We start from the raw sequence: 23,375 nt of genomic DNA on the forward strand, positions 1-23,375 counted from the left end.
GCATGTTGGCCACAGAAGGAGCATTTATAACACGGATCAATAAGCTGATAATCAGCTTGGGAATACTTCCAACCCTTTCCCAATATTCCCCAAAAGAGAAAAATGGTGTTTGTGTGCATGTATGTGTGTGTGCACCTGCATGTGTGTTTGTGTGCATGTGTGAGTGTATGTGTTTGTATGCATGTGTGTTTGTTTGTGTGCGTGTGCGTGTATGTGATTTGATTTGATTTGATTTATTGTCACGTACAGAACTACAATGAAAAGTATTTTTCTGCGGCCAAGGGAACGTACACAGTACGTACATAGTAGACACAAGAATAATCAACAGAGAACATTGACAAATGGTACATCGACAGACAGTGATTGGTTACAGTGCGGAACAAGGGGCCAAACAAAGCAAATACATGAGCAAGAGCAGCATGGGGCGTCGTGAATAGTGTTCTTACAGGGAACAGATCAGTCCGAGGGGGAGTCGTTGAGGAGTCTTGTAGCTGTGGTGGAGAAGCTGTTCCTATGTCTGGATGTGCGGGTCTTCAGACTTCTGTACCTTCTGCCTGATGGGTCTGGAAGAAGGCAATACCTGGGTGGGAGGGGTCTTTGATAATACTGTCTGCCTTCCTGAGGCAGTGGGAGGTGTAGACAGAATTAATGTGGGGGTGACAGGCTTGTGTGATGCGTCGGGCTGAGTTCGCCACACTCTGCAGTTTCTTGTGATCTTGGACTGAGCAGTTGCCATACCAGGCTGTGATGCAGCCGGATAGGATGCTCTCTATGGCACATCTGTAAATGTTTGTGAGAGTCGATGCAGACATGCCAAATTTCTTTAGCTTCCGTAGGAAGTAGAGACGTTGAGTGAGTGTGTGTATGTCTGTGTCTGTGTGCGAGTGTATGTGTATGTCTATGCATGCCTGACGGGCAAGGCAGATGAACTCAGGGCATGGATAGCTACATGGGACTGGGATATTATAGCTATTCCTGAAACATGGCTAAGGGAGGGGCAGGACTGGCAGCTCAATGTTCAGGGGTACAGATGCTATAGGAAAGATAGACCAGGAGATAGGAGACGAGGGGGAGTTGTGTTTTTGATTAGGGGCAGTATCACGGCAGTACAGAGAGAGGATATATCCGCGGGTTCACCCACTGAGTCTATATGGGTAGAACTGAAAAATAAGAGGCAAAATTCTCCGGAAACGGCGCGATGTCCGCCGACTGGCGCCCAAAACGGCGCAAATCAGACGGGCATTGCGCTGCCCCAAAGGTGCGGAATGCTCCGCATCTTTGGGGGCCGAGCCCCAACCTTGAGGGGCTAGTTCGGCGCCGGACGAATTTCCGCCCCGCCAGCTGGCGGAAAAGGCATTTGGTGCCCCGCCAGCTGGCGCGGAAATGACATCTCCGGGCGGCACATGCACGGGAGCGTCAGCGGCCGCTGACGGCATTCCTGCGCATGCGCAGTGGAGGGAGTCTCTTCTGCCTCCGCCATGGTGGAGACCGTGGCGGAGGCGGAAGGGAAAGAGTGCCCCCACGGCACAGGCCCGCCCGCGGATCGGTGGGCCCCGATCGCGGGCCAGGCCACCGTGGGGGCACCCCCTGGGGCCAGATCGCCCCGCGCCCTCCCCAGTACCCCGGAGCCCGCCCGCGCCACCTTGTCCCGCCGGTAAGGTAGGTAGTTTAATTTACGCCGGCGGGACAGGCATTTTAGCGGCGGGACTTCGGCCCATACTGGCCGGAGAATCGAGCGGGGGGGCCCGTCAACCGGCGCGGCGCGATCCCCGCCACCGCCAAATATCCGGTGCCGGAGACTTCGGCAACCGGCGGGGACGGGATTCACGCCAGCCCCCGGCGATTCTCCAACCCGGCGGGGGGTCGGAGAATCTCGCCCCAGAAGGGAGAGATCACTTTGATCGGACTGTACTATAGGCCCCCAAATAGTCAGCGGGAAATTAAGGAGCAAATATATAAGGAGATTACAGATAGCTGCAAGATAAATAAGGTGGTAATAGTTGGGGACTTTAACTTTCCCAACATCAACTGGGACAGCCATAGGACTAGGGGTTTGGAGGGAGAGAAATTTGACGAGTGTATTCAGGAAGAATTCCTCATTCAATATGTGGATGGCTCGACAAGAGAGGGGGCAAAACTTGACCTCCTCTTGGGGAATAAGAAAGGGCAGGTGACGGGAGTATTAGTGAGGGATCACTTTGGGACCAGTGACCATAATTCCATTAGTTTTCAGATAGTTATGGAGAATGATAGTTCTAGCCCAAATTCTAAATGGGGGGGGGAAGGCCAATTTTGATGGTATTAGACAGGAACTTTCAAAGATTGATTGGGGGAGTGTGTTGGCAGCAAAGGGGCGGCTGGTAAGTGAGAGGCTTTCAAAAGTGTGTTAACCAGGGTTCAGGGTGAGCACATTCCTTTCAGAGTGAAGGGTAAGTCTGGTAGAAGTAGGGAACCCTGGGTAACTCGGGATATTGAAACCCTGGTCCAAAGGAAGAAGGAGGCATATGACCTGCCTAGGCAGCTGGGATCAAGTGGATCCCTTGAAGAGTATAGAACTTGTTGAAATAGAGTTAGAGAAATCAGGAGCAAAAAGGGGACAAGAGATAGTCTTGGCAGATACGGCAAAGGAAAATCTAAAGAGCTTCTACAGATACATAAAGGGTAAAAGAGTAACTAGGGAGAGGGTAGGGCCTCTTAAGGATCTACAAAATCATCTATGTGCGGATTGACTAGAGATGGGCAAGATCCTAATAAATATTTCTCATCAGCATTTACTGTTGAGAAAGGCATGGATGTTAGGGAACTTGGGGAAATAAACAGTGATATCATGAGGAGTGTACATATTACAGAGAAGGAGGTGCTGGAAGTCTTAAAGGGCATCAAGGTAGATAAATCCCCGGGACCTGATGAAATGTATTCCAGGACGTTATGGGAGGTTAGGGAGGAAGTTGTGGGTCCCCTAGCAGAGATATTTAAATAGTCAACAGCCATAGGTGAGGTGCCTGAAGATTGGAGGGTAGCAAATGTTATGCCTTTGTTTAAGAAGGGCAGCAGGGAAAAGCCCGGGAACTACAGACCGGTGAGCCTAACGTCTGTGGTGGGTAAGTTGTTACAAGGTATTCTGAGGGACAGGATCTACAGGCATTTAGAGAGCGAAGGACTGATTATGGACAGTCGGCATGGTTTGTGAGTGGACAATCAGGGGCTGGATTCTCCGATTTGAGGATTAAGTGCTGACGCTGGTGTGGGAACAGTGGCGTTTTACGCCAGAAAAAACATCAGAACAGCTGCACCGATTCCTGGACCGTTGGGGGGCGTAATGCCCCCAGCTTCACCTGCGGATACGGCCAGAGAATTGCCGGGTCCGTGCACACGCTCAGCGGCAGCCGCATGCGGACCTGGCCTGCCAAATAATTTCCCCCAGTAACCCACTTCGCCACCCCCAACCAATCCCCCCTGTCCTCGCTGAAGCCCCCCCCCCCCCCCCCCCCCCGGCCAGACACAGTCCGCAGCCGCCATGCGGAGCCCACAAAGCAAATACCATAGGTGTTCCACGCCATCAGGAACTCGGCCCATCAGGGGCGGAGCATGGGGGGAGGTGCTCAGGTGACTCCTGAGGCCGTCCATACGGCATGGAGTACACCATTTTTGAGGGGACGGAGCATCGCAAAAGCAGCGCTGCCCCCGATTTCAGCACAAACGAGGATTCTCTGGCCGATCGGCGAACGCGATTCCGGTGTCGGAGGCCGGAGAATTCCGCCCCATGTCTCACAAATTTGATGAGTTTTTTGAAGTGGTAACCAAGAAGGTAGATGAGGGCAGTGCGGTCGACGTTGTCTACCTGGACTTTAGCAAGGCCTTTGACAATGTACCGCATGGTAGGTTAAATCTCACGGGATCCAGGGTGAGGTAGCCAATTGGATACAAAATTGTCCTGTGACCAGCGGTGTGCCTCAGGGATCAGTGCTGAGTCCACTGTTATGTTGTTTATATTAATGATTTGGATGAGATTGAGGAGGCATGGTTAGTAAGTTTGCAGATGACACCAAGATTGGTGGCATAGTGGACAGTGAAGAAGGTTATCTAGGATTGCAATGGCATCTTGATCAATTGGGCCATTGGGCCGATGAATGGCAAATGGAGTTCAATTTAGATAAAAAAACATTTTGGTTGATTGAATCAGAGCTGGACTACTCAGTTAATGGTAGGGAGTTGGGGAGAGTTACAGAACAAAGAGATCTAGGAATACAGGTTCATAGCTCCTTGAAGGTGGAATCGCAGGTGGACAGGGTGGGGAAGAAGGCATTCGGCATTCTTGGTTTTATTGGTCAGAGTATTGAATATAGGAGTTGGGACGTTGTTGTACAAGACATTAGAAAGGACACACTGGGAATACTGTGTTCAGTTCTGGCCACCCTATTATAGGAAGGATATTGTTAAACTAGAAAGAGTGCAGAAGAGATTTACGAGGATGCTACCAGGACTTGATGGTCTGAGTTACAAGGAGAGGCTGGATAGGCTGGGACTTTTTTCCTTGGAGAGTAGAAGGCTTAGGGGTGATCGTACAGAGGTCTATAAAATAATGAGGGGCATAGATAAGGTAGACAGTCAACATCTTTTCCCAAAGGTAGGGGAGTCTAAAACTAGAGGGGATAGGTTTAAGGTGAGAGGGGAGAGATACAAAAGGGTGGTGAGTGTCTGGAACGAGCTGCCCGAGGCAGTAGTAGAGGTGGGTACAATTTTGTCTTTTAAAAAGCATTTAGACAGTGATATGGGAAAGCTGGGTTTGGAGGGTTATGGGCCGAATGTGGGCAATTGGGACCAGCTTAGTGGTAAAAACTGGGCAACATAGACAAGTTGGGCTGAAGGGCCTTTTTTCATGCTGTAAACTTCTATGACTCTAACACCACATCGGAAGGAAGGAAGTTAAAAGGGTTCCAAGTTCGATAACTTGCTTCTTTTATTTGAAAAGAGTGTTTTTACAAATTCCGGCGGGAACATGTGGATCTTTGTATGGGTTCAGTGCAGAGTCAACCCTTTGACAAAGCACAACATCTTGGCTCTGGAGGAGTCACACCAATCATATCTCATTCCTTCAGGAGTTAAGCTTTAGTTCAGCAGAACAGTGCGTCATTTATAAATAGAATCTAACTGGGTTTTGCGAGATTGTGAATGGATAAAAGTAATTTTTTAATGGCAGAATGGGATTGACTATTTTGTGAGAAAGCAATTTTGTAAAGAAAAACTCGAAATTAAACAATCAGGAAAACAAACAAAGTAAAAGGTTTTATGTATATATTTTCATAGATATCAGAGAAATATTGTGAAGCAAACCTTTTGATATATGCTCATTACTACAAGTTAAGTTTTTACATTTTATGCTGAGTTTTGACAATTCTTTGAGTCGGAGAAACTCGTGTTTATATACCTGCTTTGTGTTGATATTTGGCTGAAAGCGGCTTGATTGAGAGCCAAGAAATACAAACTCTGAAGTGGAGTGTTACCTCTTGCGATCAAGAGTGTTGCTTCTGTGGAGGCTTAAAGACTCACCTTGTGTGAACTTGTGAAATAATATGAAGGAGTATTTACAGCTCCGAACTCCAATTGATCTCCCGCTCCCTCTTCCCAGACCAAAGTGGAGCCATGCACTTCCTTTTTGAGTCAGTTGTAATTCTGATAGTATCCCCCCAACTCTGTTAATGAAGTAGTTCATCTTCTTTGCTCACCTTTTGCCTTTACCAAGATAATCAAGATCAGAATAGGAGAATCCTCTGTTCTGATTTCATACTACACCAGATAGTGCTTTCTTGTGTTCAGTACCAAGGATTAGTTTTAATGAGTCACAAACTTAATTGTAAACTCTTGCATCTGGTAATTTAGTGTGTGTGGGTGTGTGTGTAGGGGGCGGGGGGGGGGGGGGGGGGCAGTTATTGTAACTTGTTGAATGGAAATGCCATGTTTTCCCAATCTTTAGAAAAGCTCAAATTGATTGACCGTCAGATATGAAGTTAAGGCTGTGATTCACAAGTTTTTAAAACATTAAGGGTGGCACAGTGGTTAGCACTGCTGCCTCATGGTGCCGAGGTCCCAGGTTCGATCCCGGCCCCGGGTCACTGTCCGTGTGGAGTTTGCACATTCTCCCCGTGTCTGCATGGGTCTCACCCCCACAACCCAAAAAAGATGTGCAGGGTAGGTGGATTGGCCACACTAAATTGCCACTTAATTGGGGAAAAAATAATTGGGCATTTTAAATTTAAAAAAAAGTTAAACAATCAACAACTACAAGAAGTTGAAGCAGCAAGTTTAACTTCTCATAGTACCACAGTCATTGTCTTCTCCTGAGGATATACAAATATATTGGCAGGAGAAGCGTGCTCACTTGTCCCACACAAATGCGATCAATGCCTTGTGCATCACAACATCTACACTCCACCTAAGCAGCTAGGCAGGCCATTGTTATAATTCTTTGTTGATCTTAATTGACTAATGGTGAGATTCTGGAAAATGTGGCTTCCTATTCAAGGCAGCGATTGAAAATGAACCTCGTTGTCTCTAATGTATTGGCTCAACCTTCAGCCCACTAAGTAAAAGAAGCTCAAACCGAGACTATGGTCATGGTTTACCCGGCAGAGGCGAAGCCTCCATTTCTAAATGCTTTGGAGACTTGACTAACCTACCGCAGGTACCTCAAAATACTGCAGAGGTGCCCCAAGCTGGGTCTTTGGAAAATGCTCCACGTCCAGTGACAGGGAAGGTGGCCCGACAGCAGCATTCTTTCCCCAGCCTCGAGGTGCCAATCACTCAAAAGCAGCGTGGCTGAGTGGGCCATGGTGTTTGTGCTCCTGGCACCAGACTCCTGGGACAACTGCTTTACTCACAACTTTGTGATGGCAGGAACTGCCGGGGAGACAGCGGAAACAGTCTCGGATGTCCTCAAAACATTCCTGAGGGGGTCAAACATCCCAACCGAATCCCTGCCTTGTGACCGACCAAAATGGAGGAGGTTTATTTCGGAAGGCACCAGAGACGGTGACACTTCATCAGGAACACACAGAGGCAAACACAAGCGATACATCAAGCACACAGACCGTGAAACAGCTCATCTACCCAGCCCTTCAGGCACCAGCTGCCCCACATGTGGACGAGTCTTCAGATCAGACACTGAAATTTGTCACAATAAATTGCAGCGTACATTGGAATTCCTCTCAATTAAAGGAAGTTAACTAAATAACATAAGTAACAATGTCAGGATGGGTGTTATTTTGAAGCTCTGGATTGCGGCCATTTTTGGATGCCAAGGTGATCCGGGTCAAACAAATCTGCAGTAAGAGGAATTCCAGATCAGGATTATTGATCTGGAAGCTGAACTGGGGACGCTGTGCAGCATCAGGGAGGGGGAGAAATACCTGGAAACATTGTTCCAGAAGATGATCATGTCTCTTAGAATAGGGTTAAATGTTTTGGTCAGTGGTGAGGGACAGGACGGTGTGAATGTGTGCGAGGCAGCTAAAGAGATTGACCTGCCAGTACATATACATAGAATCTGATCATAGAATTTACAGTGCGGAAGGAGGGATTCGGCCCATCGAGTCTGCACCAGCCCCTGGAAAGAGCACCCTACCCAAGCTCACACCGCCGCCCCATCCCCGTAACCCAGTAACCCCACCTAACCTGCACATCTTTGGACTGTGGGAGGAAACCGGAACACCCAGAGGAAACCCACGCAGACACGAGGAGAACGTGGGACCCTGGAGCTGGGAAGCAACTGTGCTAACCACTGTGCTACCGTGCTGCCCATAAATATTTGGAGACAAGTTCAGACTGATAAACCAGTAGCACCACAAGCACTGATGCCTTTTCTGGCCCAACAAATCCATTCATGGGGACATCTATCACCTCAACAAATGATGGATCGATTCCAGAGGAGTTGGTGTGGTAAAGGGTTCAAAAAACATGCACAATTGGTGTCAAACCATTGTGTAACCTGTCAAAAGAATAACTTGGGACCTATAACATCAGTACCTCAACTAAAAGCTCTTGCTCCTGCAGGACCATTCCAGGACATACAGGTAGATTACATCACCCTTCCTACATGCCAAAAGTACATTGACGACCTTGTAATAGTGGATAAATTCTCTAGATGGGTAGAGGCTGCTCCAGCTAGGAGGGCCACAACTGCCCATACAGCCAAAGTGCTGTGCAAAGACTATATCCCCAGATGTGGAGTACCAGCTAGCATTGACTCAGACAATGGATCACACTTTACAGGTGCTGTATGTAAGGAAGTGTGCAGATTATTAAACATTGACTGGAGTTTACAATGTCCTTATCACCCACAATCATCAGGACAAGTGGAACGTATGAATTGAACTTTGAAAGAAAGATTGTCTAAATACAGCCAGGAAGGCATGAATTGGGTCCAAGCCTTGCCAATAGTATTATGCAGTATCAGAGGAACCCCAAACAGAACAACAGGCCTAACCAATGTCTCTGCCAGGAACTATTGACTTGCGAAAGGTAGACTGTCATTTAATGAGTGATACTTTGCTTACTTGTCAAAATTTAACAAACGCTATTAGTTCTGCTTCTCAACAGGTGTTGGCAGTTTGGGGAGATCCCCCAGAAGACGGACACAGTCTCGTGCCTGGTGAGGTAGTGTATGTGAAAAAACTACAGAAAGAGCCTCTAGGATTAAGTGGGAGGGTCCCTATTTAATCCTCCTCACCACCCAGTCACATGTGAAGCGCGCGTATAAATATTAAGATCTGTAAAAATGTCTGCCATAATGTTCATTTTCAGTTATATAATTGGCCTTGTAAACCTTGTCACAGAGTTAAATGAAAACACATTTCTTCACACGTCTAAGATATATGTTGAAAATTTCAATATCTCCAATTGTTGGGGATGCATTGCAATCAACGCCCACTCAGGGGAAGATATTCCTTTCTTAACTATCCCTTTTAATGCTTCACAAACAGCAGAATGGTACATCTATCAGAGCGTCTCTCGCTCTACAGTAGTCCGTTCTGGAGCAGATTCATGTGAGAAAAGAAAGTACAAAGTTTATTTAAAGAAATTAGTTAAATTATGGAAATCTGCAGGTTATCCATTAAACACTTTTTCAGGATGGTATCAATCTAAATATAACACAAACAAAAATCCTCCACATATCAATCTCCCAGCTACTCTTAAACAAGAAGGATCAATATGTCTCACTAGTAATCCCCCCAAAGGGATGAAGATGGGCCGTAGTATTTGTACAAATTATTTTGATGTTAACACAGCCTACAAATGTACCTGAGAATTATCACAAAGAGTTCTTCGATCCTCAACAATAACAGGCCTACACAATATCACAAGCAATAAAACATCCTTGGACCATTGGTTCTTCGAGGATATTTACCAATATTCAGCTTATAATGGAACTTACTTTATCTGTAATGACAAAGCATACTCCTGCTTCCAAAATTCTGGTCAGGATCTTGCTATTTAGGATATGTAGTTATTGCTATTGTCATCTCCCTTATCTATCAGAACCAATCACTCAAAGAAATAAACGTGCCCTCAGTACACGAGACGCAATCTATGCTAAAATTATTCCTTATTATTGGGAGACAAGGGTTGCCAACGAATTAAATAAAACAACAACCATCATACAAAATGTAGCTGATTATACCACCACTGCCCTAAATAAAATCTGATGAAATGCAAGCAATTTGAAGCGTGACATTACAAAATCGAATGGCACTTGACTATGTGTTAGCCGAAAAAGGTGGCACCTGCGCCCTGATTGGTGCGGAGTGTTGCACTTTCATTCCAGATAATTCAAAAGAAGTCAAAGATCTGGCAGCACACATTCAAGAAGAAGTCAGAAAGATTGACACACCCTCAGATATCTCGATCTGGGAGAAACTTTGCGGGTGGTTGGGACCCACAGGAATGCCCATATCCAGGGAATCTTTTTCTTTTGTGTAGCAGGATTCATCGTCTATATGACATTCTGTTGATCAAATGCGTTAGCCAACTATTCACTAAACGCAGGGCCCCACCAATCAGAATGATTCACATTAATCCCACTGTAGCACCAGTTAATGAAATGGAACTAAAATATTATTGTTGAACCGTTACTAACCATCAATTATTTGACTGTATTACTAATGTATTGCTAAAAGATTAATACTGAATCAGTAGAATCAAATTCAATTAATTGATTAATTGTTATTGTATAATAATTCGTTAAGAATTTAAAGAATTTTTGCTGTAATGCTTGAAAAGCAAAGCTTGGCCACTCAATTGTTGAAGGTTGTTTCCCGTACCAGCCTCCCCGAACAGGCGCCAGAATGTGGCGACTAGGGGCTTTTCACAGTAACTTCATTTGAAGCCTACTTGTGACAATAAGCGATTTTCATTTCATTTCATTTCATTTCAAACAAGGAAATCATCAAAGACAATGTGAATTAGTTCCTCTTTGCACTTTTACCTATCCTATCGCATTTCGTCTTCCTTTTATTTTATTATGATACATCTCACTTAATCTTTCGATCTATCAAAAGGAAGGACTGCAGGAAACCTGCTATTTCTGATAGGTAAAAGGATAATTGATTTAGCCATTTTGTTATAAATACTAAAGCCCAGTTCAAAAATCATTTTAAAATTGATCCCATCATAAGACTGCAAATATGATCAAACATAACCTCAGATTGCAAAAGCACATAGCTTGCAAAAATGAAAGCATAGAATTTGAAACATTTGCAGTCGAACTAGAAGCAAATGCAACATTTCTACTGCAGGTCAAATTGACGTTGTAGTTCATATGAACTCTCCATTGCTCAAATGAACAGAATCGCAGAGTTCAGCACCTACCAGTTCAATGATAAGAGCAGAGTTTGCATTCCAACACACATTTAAGAATTCCACATGCAACATTTATATTAACTTTAAAGTTCAACGAGATAATGTTGCATATTGAAGACTGACAACCCAATCATCGAATCAAATGTATTGGAAACTCATCCAAACCAATCAGCATTTTACAGGAGTAGAAACAGATTGACTTAGATTGATAACAAATTCCTTAAAATAGTGGACTGGTTGCCATTTTTCATTCTAGAATCACTCTATACTATTTGCCTAGCTGTCTTTATTTCGTATTTTCATATTTCCACTCTAACTCTAAGTCTGCGCAAGCTGTTTTGCTTTGAGCAAGAAACCATTACTGTATTTTTGAAAGTTCAGATCGTTTGTACGCTACTAAGTTTAATTATATCTCCTAAAGTCTTCTGCTGGCAGGAGCTTTATTGAGAACATTTGATTTGTAACCACAAGGAGATTTCAAACTCTCAATTATAATCAATAGACACCCAACAAAGATTACATTTCGCACCCGAAAGGTGTAACACAAATTTTGACTGAGTTAAAGTGTATACAAGACTACACTTAACCAAACGGTAGATTTCACCACTTGTGTTATATTTTGGTGCTGCAAAAAACATTTAACCACACACCACACAGACAGGCCACACAAAACAGCCATTTGAATAAAATGTAGGAAGGAGCCTCAGACTTTGCAATTGTCAAACAGGTTTGAGGAGCTCACACTCTAAGTGGACGAAGGCGAGGTCTGGAGGGTGGATGGGCAGAATAACAATTGCACCGTGGGACAGGAACTGTTTAAGTAGGGGAAACAAACAGGAATGTAGTGACAGTGGGGGCAGTATAGTGAGGGATTTTATATTGTAGCAAAGGGCCAGGAGCCAGACGGCTGAGTTGCCTGCCTGGTGCCAGGGTTTGGGAGATCTGCTCCAGGCTGGAGAGGAACTTGCAGTGGGAGGGGGAGGATCCAGTTGTCATGGTCTATGTAGGTACCAAGAACATGTGCAGGACAAGGAAAGAGGTTCTGTGTAGCCAGCGTGAGGAGCTAGGCACCAAATTAAGAAGCAAAATCTCAAAAGTAATAATCTCTGGATTATTACCTGAGCTGCAAATAAATAAGATTAGAGGAATAAATGTGGGATTCAGAGAGTGGCGTGGGAGGTGGATTCCGGGTTAAAGAACGCCAGTACTGGGGAAAGTGGGATCTGTACCATTGTCTCGGTGCTACACCTGAACTCTGCTGGTACCAGTGATTTTGCTAATTGTGGAGCTAGGGAAGTGGAAAGGGCTTTAAACTAAACAAAGGGGAGGGGAGAGGGGGGGGGGGGGGAGGATAAAGCTCGAGTAAATGTAGCAAATCAAGAGATAGATTTAAGGCAGGAGACCTTATTAATAATATGGGAAATGAGGGTCATAGGATAGCAGGAAGGGACAGAAAGATAAAAAGAATACACCAATAGTCAAGACTGGATGTTACAAAGATAACAAAAAGACAAAACTAAAGTCTCTGGCCTGGGTTCTCCTTTCCGGGGACTAAGTCCCACGCTGGTGGGAAAACCGGAGCCAACGACTCCGGTGTCACCGGGCTCGCAAGGTGAGGAATTCTCACCTGTCTAGGGGGCTAGGTGGACGGCAGAAGGGTTGGCGCCGCTCGAACCGGCGCCGAAGGGACTGCGCGACTTCGCGCCTGCGTGGAACCGCCGGCGTGTTTTGGTTCTCTTCTCCGCACCGGCCATGGCGGAGCCCTACAGGGGCCGGCGCAGAGGGAAGGAGTGCCCCCATGGCACAGGCCCGCCCGCAGATCGGTGGGCCCCGATCGCGGGCCAGGCAACCTTGGGGCCCCCCCCCAGGTCGGATCCCCCCGCGCACCGCCCCAGCCGACTTACCTGCCAGGTCCCACTGTGTGGGACTCTGTCTGACCCAGGCCGGTGGGACTGGCCAAAAGCGGATGGCGGCTCGGCCCATCGGGGCCCCGAGAATTACTGGGAGGGCCGCTGCCAACAGCCCCCGACTGGCCCCCGCCCAGCCCAAAATACGACGCTGGAGATTGCGGCAGCCGGCGTTGGGGGGGGATTCGCACCGTCCCCTGGGGATTCTCCGACCTGGCGGGGCTTGGAGAATCCCACCCTCTGTATCTGGATATGCGCAGCATTCATTAACAAAGTAAATTAATTGATAACGCACATTGAAGTAAATAAATATGATCTAATAACCATTTCAGAGATGTACTTCCGGATGACAGATTGTATCCTGAATATTGATGTGTATATGACATTTACAAAGAATAGGAAGTTCAGTAGAGGGGCAGCACTGTTGATCAAGGACGGCAATGGTGCAGCAGTTAGAGATGACCTTGGTTCAGGAGATCAGGATGATGAAACGGTTTGGGTGGAGATAAGCTGTAGTAGTGGAAACAAAGTCACTAGTGGGAGTGGACTACTCTATATAGGACAAAGTTTGCAGGAAGAAATATTGGGAGCTTGTGAGAAAGGGACGACAATAATCATGGGTGATATCAATCTACATATAAACTAGAAAAATCAGATTGGCAGTAAGAGCCTGAATGAGGAGTTCTACGAAAGCTTAGAACCTGGAACCCACCTGAAATGAGCCAATAATTTCTTAGCACATTCTTGAACCAATCAGAGAGCAGGTTGTAATCGATTTGGTATTGTGTAATGTGACAGAATTAATTAATGACCTCAGAGTGAAGGGACCCCTAGGTAGCAGTGACCACAGTATAATTGAATTTTACATTCAGTTTGAAAGGGAGAAAAGTGGGTCTAAGACTGGTACTTTAAACTTAAATCAGGGTAGCTATGTGGGCATGAAAGCTGAGCAAGCTGCAGTGAACGGGGACATTAGGCTAGATCGATAGAGAAGCAGTGGCAGACATTTAAGGGTATATTTCAGAATATCTTTAAACCTAATGTAAAGGAATATTAAAGGGGGAACCCACCATCTGTGGTTAACTAAATAAGTTAAGGAAAGCATCAAACTTGGGGGAAAAAGCTGCTCAAAGCTGAGTGGTAGAGATGATTGGTCAGAATATAAAAAATGACAGATGATGATTGGAAGGTTAATAAGGAGAAAGAATTTAGACTCTGAGGGGGACCTGGCTAGAACAGAAAATGGATAGTAAGAGTACAGCTGGTTTAGCTCAGTGGGCTAGACAGCTGGTTTGTAATGCAGAACAAGGCCAGCAGCGCGGGTTCAATTCCCGTACCAGCTTACCCGAACAGGCGCTGGAATGTGGCGACTAGGGGCTTTTCACAGGAACTTCATACTTGTGACAATAAAATACTATTATTATTATTGTAGTCAATGAGGAATCCCAAAAAGATAAGACAGAAGTTGTTTAGTTCCTACTTAGCGCGAGGAAACACAGCAAGTTCGCACCATCCCTGTTCCAGCCAGGACCATCCCGAGATTCCGGCTCCTTCCTGGGCCAGGTTTTATCTCGGGGAATTAACGAGCCCGCTGTTGGGCCTGCGCCCCTCAGCGGGGAGCTCGTACTCCATGTGCCCCTTGTGGACATGGATCCGCTCATCCTCATGGGGCTGATAACAAAGAGTTTCTACAGGTATTTGAAAAAGAAACTTATAAGTAAATTGAGTGTTGGTCTTCTAGATAGTGTCAATGGGGAGTTAATAGTGGATAATAAAGAAATAGCAGATGAAATGAACAAATATTTTCCTTCAGTCTTCACTACTGAGGATACAAGAAACATTCCAGTAATAGGTGTAAATCAGGTGAAAGGGAGAGAGGAACTCAGTGAAATTACAATCACGAGGGAAGTAGTACTGAGAAAACTGATGGAGCTGCGTTTGGCAAGTCTCTAGGTCCAAATGGACTTCATCCTAAGGTCTTAAAAGAGGTGGAAAAAGGCAGAGGCCCAACAGGGGGCTTGTTAATTCCGCGAGATAAAAGCTGGCCCAGGAAGGAGCCGGAATCTCTGGATGAGATGGTAGATGCACTGGTGTTAATTTTCCAAATTCATTAGATTAGAAAGGTTCCAACAGACTGGAAAGTAGCAAATATAACCCCTTCATTCAAGAAGGGAGGGACAAGAAAACAGGAAACTATAGACCAGTTAGCTTGACATCTGTTGTAAGTTGTTAGAATTGATCATTGAGGTCATAACTGGACACTTCTAAAAATTGACGGTAATCGGGAAGAGTCGGCAAGGTTTTGAGAAAAGAAAATCACATTTAACTAATTAATTGGGAGTTTGATGAAGGAGTAACATGTGCTATGGATAAAGGGGAACTAGTAGATGTACTGTTCTTGGATTTCCAGAAATCATTTGATAAGGTACCATATCAAAGGTTGTTGTGGAGCATAAACGCTCATGGTGTAGGGGGTAATATATTAGCCTGGATTGAAGATTGGCAGGCGGGCGGAAAACAGAGTATGCATAAATGTTTTTTTTTGTTCGGTTGGATGTGACGAGCGGAGTCTCTCAGGAGTCTGTGCTGGGGCCTCACATTTTACAATTTGCATCAGTGACTTGGGGCGGCACAGTGGCAAATGGTTAGCACTGCTGCCTTACAGTGCCAGGGACCCAGGTTCAATTCCGACCTCGGGTGACTGTGTGGAGTTTGCACTTTCTCCCTGTGCAGGTTAGGTGGATTGGCTCTTAGTGTCCAAAGGTTGGGTGGGGATACAGGGCTAGAGCCTCTGAAAGAGCACCTTACCTACGCCCACTCCCCCACCCTATCCCGTAACCCAACCTAACCCTTGGACACGAAGGGGAAATTTATTATGGCCAATCCACCTAACCTGCACATCTTTGGACTTGAGGATCTTTGAGGAGAAATGTTTTCTCTCAGAGGGTTGTGTAACTTTGGAACTCTGCCTCAGAAGTTGATGAAATCGGGTCACTGAATATTTATAATGCGGAGGGAGATAGATTCTTGTCAGACAAGGGAATCAAGTATTATTGGGGGTAGATGGGAATGTAAAACCTGAACACAAACAAATCCGTCGTTATCTTGTTGAATTCCGGAGCAGGCTCAAGGAGACAAATGGCCACTTGTGCTCCTATTTTGTGTGGACTTATCGGCCATCGCAGAACCCATTGAACCAGAGCAGAAGCAAGTCATCCTTGACCCCAAGGGTCTGCCTAAGGAAAGGATGATTCTTTGTACAACTGTCTTCGTTCTGTGGAGGGCTTGAGGAAAACGGAATCCAAATATTTAGATAAAATCATTACTTTATGAATGGCTTTATCAGGAGGACCGGTCTTAAGCCTTCCCAGCCTCATTATGTACAACATCTGGGATCCAGTGTTTGTTACAAAAAACACTAACCTGTGAAACACATTTTATGATTTTGATTGTAACATGTAAGATTTTTATTTTGCATTATTTACAGAAGCATATTTACAATTTTTCCATTCAGCGATGATATTTAGCCAGCTTTAGCAATAATCACCAAAACACAGCACCAATTTCCATAAATATGCCTAATGCAGTGTTTAAACAGTGTTGACAGTGCTTCACTAACTTTACCATTTGTGCTTTTAGAATATATCCAATGACAATATTAACACCAAAACACAAGAAATAGACAATCACAAGAGTTTCAACACAGAACCAGTTGAAACTGAATCTCCATCAAAGTGCAATGCAGTTTGAGAATATATTTCTAAATTCCAAATAAATTCTTCATTTTTACAACCCTGGTTTCTGCTGGTTTCCTTTAGAGAGTAAGGCGTCATCTTCATTAGTGGCAAACATTCGGTTTCTCCTCAACTCCAACAGCTTATGTCTCTTTTGGTAATTCTATGAAATCAAAAACATGAAGATTATTCTCAGTGTTGTTGATTCAAGTCAATACAAGCTCAATACCGTGTGTACTGAATATGGGTTGTAAAGGCTGGAGGCAGACTGGAAACAAGTCCCTGATCTTTATTAGCTTAATCAGTCATTCCTGTGGTTATGATACTTTGGTTCTTACTAATCATTTTGTCCTTGAATATTTTGACTATTCCTTCTTGCAACCCTCTCATGGGCACTCCCAGGGTCCGTCCCAACTTCCTAAACCTTTTGGGTTCTCTAATCTTGCCTTGCATGCTTTTTGCATCATGTATTTAGCTAACAAACCCCATTTTGGAATTGCTATTAGCTTTCATATATCTCCATAAGATATGATTCTATTTAAAGTTTAAAATGCAAGGCAACTTTATCAAACAAATAATGAGCTTGTGGGTTAAAAATTGGTTGGGAGGCAGCAGATGGAGAGTAGGATTAAAGAGAATGTACTTTGATTCCCCAGAGATCTCTATCGGTTCCTCAGTTTTTCAACAGAAACAGTAACCTGGATAATGGACAGTGAGTTAATGGCACTCAGTTTGGAGGGACAGTGAGTTAATGGCACTCAGTTTGGAGGGACAGTGAGTTAATGGCACTCAGTTTGGAGGGACAGTGAGTTAATGGCACTCAGTTTGGAGGGACAGTGAGTTAATGGCACTCAGTTTGGAGGGACAGTGAGTTAATGGCACTCAGTTTGGAGGGACAGTGAGTTAATGGCACTCAGTTTGGAGGGACAGTGAGTTAATGGCACTCAGTTTGGAGGGACAGTGAGGTGACAGGAAGAGAAACAAAGTGGCATAAACAGACCAAGAAAATAGTCAAAAAGTGCAGCAGGCGGAATCCAATGATGAGGAAATGCGAAGTCATTATTTTCTTCGGGGTGAATGAATTGTGGAAGAGCCGAGGGATTTGGATGTCTGGGTCAACAAAACACAAAAGCAAGGCCCTAGGAACAAGACGTAATCCAAAAGGCTAATGGAATGTTGACTTTGAATCCCAGATCCCTCAAAATAAAACAGGAGGATGATCCTCTTCAATTATACTGAGCCTTAGATAGGCCACGGGTGCAATGTACCGGATTTGTCACGGCGCCCAACTTGGTGGGAATGGGTGCCCACCAGACAGAAGAGTAGGAAGGCAGTGCAGGGGCCCCCTGCAGTCATCTCCCTCCAAAACAGATGTAGCATTTTGGATACTGTTGGTGAAGATGGATCACCAGGGGAAGATGGCAGCAGCCAGGTTCATGGCACCATGGCTGGCTCTGCTGCACAGGAGGGCAGGAAAAAGAGTCGTGGAGCTAAAGTGTTAGGTGACTCTATGGTGACGGGAATAGACGGTGTTTCTGCGGTTGAAAACAAGACTCCATGAAGGTATGTTACCTCCCGGGTGCAAGGGTCAAAGATGTCTAGGAGCGGCAGCAGGACATTCTAAAGGGGGAGGGTGAATAGCCAGCTGTCATGGTGCCTATAGGCACCAACGCTATAGGTAAAAAATGGGATGAGGTCCGACATGCTGAATTTAGGGAGTTAGGAGTTAAACTAAAAAGTAGGACCTCAAAGGTAGTAATCTCAGGATTGCTACCAGTGCCACATGCCAGTCAGAGTAGGAATGTCAGGATAGATAAGATGAATACATGGCTTCAGGGATGGTGCAAGAGGGAGGGATTCAAATTCCTGGGACATTGGAACCGGTTCTGGGGATGGTGGGACCAGTACAAACCAGCCGGTCTGCACCTGGGCAGGACTGGCACCAATGTCCCAGGGGGAGTCGATTTCGGCGTGAGAACAGCTGGTGAGTCAGTTTCAGCGGGAGCATTGCGGAAGTGGTTGCTGGGAGGTAGGTCTGTCCTTTAAAAGCACTTGTCTTTGCAGGGGCAGGCCAGTCGATTTCGGCGGGAGAATCAGCTGGTGAGTCAGTTTCAGCGGGAGCATTGAGGAAGTGGCTGCTGGGAGGTAAGTCAACCTTTAAAAGCACTTGTCTTTGCAGGGGCAGGCCAGTCGATTTCGGCGTGAGTGGAGCTGGCTGGTCAGTCAATTTCAGCAGGAGCTGAGAATTTTTCTTTTTTTTAAAATTAGTTTTCTAGGCGGGAACAGGAAGTCGACCCGCGGACGTCTGGGAAGACCCTCACCAATAAATTCTGGTGGAGAGGAAACCCGAGACACTACACGTGTAGTGTCTCCCACCCGCCCTCCTCCTCTAACCTAATAATAAAACCCATTGGTCTGAGGTAAGTACCATATTTTATTATATTATTATTATTTTTTATAAAAATTTAATTTAGTTGTTAGCCAGATCTTGGCAGAAAGTTAGAGGAATGGCAGGGAAGGGAGTGCAATGTTCCTCCTGCAGGATGATTGAGGTGAGGGATGCAGTTAGTGTCCCTGCTGATTTTACCTGCAGGAAGTGCTGCCATCTCCAGCTCCTCCAAGACCGAGTTAGGGAACTGGAGCTGGAGTTGGAAGAACTTCGGATCATTCGGGAGGCAGAAGGGGTCATAGATAGCAGCTTCAGGGAATTAGTTACACCAAAGATTGGAGATAGGTGGGTAACTGTAAGAGGGACTGGGAAAAAGCAGTCAGTGCAGGGATCCCCTGCGGTCGTTCCCCTGAGAAACAAGTATACCGCTTTGGATACTTGTGGGGGGGACGACTTACCAGGGGTAAGCCATGGGGTACGGGCCTCTGGCACGGAGTCTGTCCCTGTTGCTCAGAAGGGAAGGGGGGAGAGGAGCAGAGCATTAGTAATTGGGGACTCTATAGTCAGGGGCACAGATAGGAGATTTTGTGGGAGCGTGAGAGACTCACGTTTGGTATGTTGCCTCCCAGGTGCAAGGGTACGTGATGTCTCGGATCGTGTTTTCCGGGTCCTTAGGGGGGAGGGGGAGCAGCCCCAAGTCGTGGTCCACATTGGCACTAACGACATAGGTAGGAAAGGGGACAAGGATGTCAGGCAGGCTTTCAGGGAGCTAGGATGGAAGCTCAGAACTAGAACAAACAGAGTTGTTATCTCTGGGTTGTTGCCCGTGCCACGTGATAGTGAGATGAGGAATAGGGAGAGAGAGCATTTAAACACGTGGCTACAGGGATGGTGCAGGCGGGAGGGATTCAGATTTCTGGACAACTGGGGCTCTTTCTGGGGAAGGTGGGACCTCTACAGACAGGATGGTCTACATCTGAACCGGAGGGGCACAAATATCCTGGGGGGGAGATTTGTTAGTGCTCTTTGGGGGGGTTTAAACTAATGCAGCAGGGGCATGGGAACCTGGATTGTAGTTTTAGGGTAAGGGAGAATGAGAGTATAGAGGTCAGGAGCACAGATTTGACGTCGCAGGAGGGGGCCAGTGTTCAGGTAGGTGGTTTGAAGTGTGTCTACTTCAATGCCAGGAGTATACGAAACAAGGTAGGGGAACTGGCAGCATGGGTTGGTACCTGGGACTTCGATGTTGTGGCCATTTCGGAGACATGGATAGAGCAGGGACAGGAATGGATGTTGCAGGTTCCGGGGTTTAGGTGTTTTAGTAAGCTCAGAGAAGGAGGCAAAAGAGGGGGAGGTGTGGCGCTGCTAGTCAAGAGCAGTATTACGGTGGCGGAGAGGATGCTAGATGGGGACTCTTCTTCCGAGGTAGTATGGGCTGAAGTTAGAAACAGGAAAGGAGAGGTCACCCTGTTGGGAGTTTTTTATAGGCCTCCTAATAGTTCTAGGGATGTAGAGGAAAGGATGGCGAAGATGATTCTGGATATGAGCGAAAGTAACAGGGTAGTTATTATGGGAGACTTTAACTTTCCAAATATTGACTGGAAAAGATATAGTTCGAGTACAATAGATGGGTCGTTTTTTGTACAGTGTGTGCAGGAGGGTTTCCTGAAACAATATGTTGACAGGCCAACAAGAGGCGAGGCCACGTTGGATTTGGTTTTGGGTAATGAACCAGGCCAGGTGTTGGATTTGGCGGTAGGAGAGCACTTTGGGGACAGTGACCACAATTCGGTGACGTTTACGTTAATGATGGAAAGGGATAAGTATACACCGCAGGGCAAGAGTTATAGCTGGGGGAAGGGCAATTATGATGCCATTAGACGTGACTTGGGGGGGGATAAGGTGGAGAAGTAGGCTGCAAGTGTTGGGCACACTGGATAAGTGGGGCTTGTTCAAGGATCAGCTACTGCGTGTTCTTGATAAGTATGTACCGGTCAGACAGGGAGGAAGGCGTCGAGCGAGGGAACCGTGGTTTACCAAGGAAGTGGAATCTCTTGTTAAGAGGAAGAAGGAGGCCTATGTGAAGATGAAGTGTAAAGTTTCGGTTGGGGCGATGGATAGTTACAAGGTAGCGAGGAAGGATCTAAAGAGAGAGCTAAGACGAGCAAGGAGGTGACATGAGAAGTATTTGGCAGGAAGGATCAAGGAAAACCCAAAAGCTTTCTATAGGTATGTCAGGAATAAGCGAATGACTAGGGAAAGAGTAGGACCAGTCAAGGACAGGGATGGGAAATTGTGTGTGGAGTCTGAAGAGATAGGCGAGATACTAAATGAATATTTTTCGTCAGTATTCACTCAGGAAAAAGATAATGTTGTGGAGGAGAATGCTGAGCCCCAGGCTAATAGAATAGATGGCATTGAGGTACGTAGGGAAGAGGTGTTGGCAATTCTGGACAGGGTGAAAATAGATAAGTCCCCGGGACCTGATGGGATTTATCCTAGGATTCTCTGGGAGGCCAGGGAAGAGATTGCTGGACCTTTGGCTTTGATTTTTATGTCATCATTGGCTACAGGAATAGTGCCAGAGGACTGGAGCGCAGCAAATGTGGTCCCTTTGTTCAAAAAGGGGAGCAGAGACAACCCCGGCAACTATAGACCGGTGAGCCTCACGTCTGTAGTGGGTAAAGTCTTGGAGGGGATTATAAGAGACAAGATTTATAATCATCTAGATAGGAATAATATGATCAGGGATAGTCAGCATGGCTTTGTGAAGGGTAGGTCATGCCTCACAAACCTTATTGAGTTCTTTGAGAAGGTGACTGAACAGGTAGACGAGGGTAGAGCAGTTGATGTGGTGTATATGGATTTCAGCAAAGCGTTTGATAAGGTTCCCCACGGTAGGCTATTGCAAAAAATACGGAGGCTGGGGATTGAGGGTGATTTAGAGATGTGGATCAGAAATTGGCTAGCTGAAAGAAGACAGAGGGTGGTGGTTGATGGGAAATGTTCAGAATGGAGTACAGTCACAAGTGGAGTACCACAAGGATCTGTTCTGGGGCCGTTGCTGTTTGTCATTTTTATCAATGACCTAGAGGAAGGTGCAGAAGGGTGGGTGAGTAAATTTGCAGACGATACTAAAGTCGGTGGTGTTGTCGATAGTGTGGAAGGATGTAGCAGGTTACAGAGGGATATAGATAAGCTGCAGAGCTGGGCTGAGAGGTGGCAAATGGAGTTTAATGTAGAGAAGTGTGAGGTGATTCACTTTGGAAGGAATAACAGGAATGCGGAATATTTGGCTAATGGTAAAGTTCTTGAAAGTGTGGCTGAGCAGAGGGATCTAGGTGTCCATGTACATAGATCCCTGAAAGTTGCCACCCAGGTTGATAGGGTTGTGAAGAAGGCCTATGGAGTGTTGGCCTTTATTGGTAGAGGGATTGAGTTCCGGAGTCGGGAGGTCATGTTGCAGCTGTACAGAACTCTGGTCCGGCCGCATTTGGAGTATTGCGTACAGTTCTGGTCACCGCATTATAGGAAGGACGTGGAGGCTTTGGAGCGGGTGCAGAGGAGATTTACCAGGATGTTGCCTGGTATGGAGGGAAAATCTTATGAGGAAAGGCTGACGGACTTGAGGTTGTTTTCGTTGGAGAGAAGAAGGTTAAGAGGAGACTTAATAGAGGCATACAAAATGATCAGGGGGTTGGATAGGGTGGACAGTGAGAGCCTTCTCCCGCGGATGGATATGGCTGGCACGAGGGGACATAACTTTAAACTGAGGGGTAATAGATATAGGACAGAGGTCAGAGGTAGGTTCTTTACGCAAAGAGTAGTGAGGCCGTGGAATGCCCTACCTGCTACAGTAGTGAACTCGCCAACATTGAGGGCATTTAAAAGTTTATTGGATAAACATATGGATGATAATGGCATAGTGTAGGTTAGATGGCTTTTGTTTCGGTGCAACATCGTGGGCCGAAGGGCCTGTACTGCGCTGTATTGTTCTATGTTCTATGGGAGTGTTTGCTAGTGCTATTGGGGAGGGTTTTAACTAATATGGCAGGGGGATGGGAACCAATGCAGGAAGTCGGAGGAAAGTAAGGCGGGTACAGAAACAAAAGGCAGTAAAGGAAAAAGTGGAAGGCAGAGAAACCAAAGACAAAAATCAGAAAGGGCCACATTACATCATAACTCTAAAAGAGCAATAAATGTCAAAAAAACAAGTCTGAAAACTCGGTGTCTCAATGTAAGCAACATTTGTAATAAGGTTGACAAACAGAGTTGCTCATCAGGGGCTGGTTTAGCACAGGGCTAAATTGCTGGCTTTGAAAGCAGACCAAGGCAGGCCAGCAGCACGGTTCAATTCCCGTACCAGCCTCCCCAAACAGGCGCCGGAATGTGGCGACTAGGGGCTTTTCACAGTAACTTCATTTGAAGCCTACTTGTGACAATAAGCAAATTTCATTTTCATTAACTGCGCTAACAATCATTAACGGCTAT

The 23,375-nt window shown here is 45.9% G+C and overlaps 1 protein-coding gene across 20 annotated transcripts in view; it reads right to left on the minus strand.

Annotated features, from left to right (window-relative positions):
• Positions 1-16,196: 16,196 nt before the first annotated feature.
• Positions 16,197-23,375, minus strand: part of rap1gapa (RAP1 GTPase activating protein a) — an 809,199-nt gene continuing 802,020 nt past the window's right edge. For all 20 annotated transcript variants that reach the window (XM_072477772.1, XM_072477763.1, XM_072477771.1 and 17 more), the window contains one exon: positions 16,197-16,658. In XM_072477772.1, the coding sequence (XP_072333873.1) occupies positions 16,548-16,658 (111 nt within the window). In that variant the 3' untranslated portion in view covers positions 16,197-16,547. The remainder of the gene's footprint in view (positions 16,659-23,375) is intronic.

Source organism: Scyliorhinus torazame, chromosome 16 (assembly GCF_047496885.1).
Source record: "Scyliorhinus torazame isolate Kashiwa2021f chromosome 16, sScyTor2.1, whole genome shotgun sequence".
Classification (NCBI taxonomy): domain Eukaryota; kingdom Metazoa; phylum Chordata; class Chondrichthyes; order Carcharhiniformes; family Scyliorhinidae; genus Scyliorhinus; species Scyliorhinus torazame.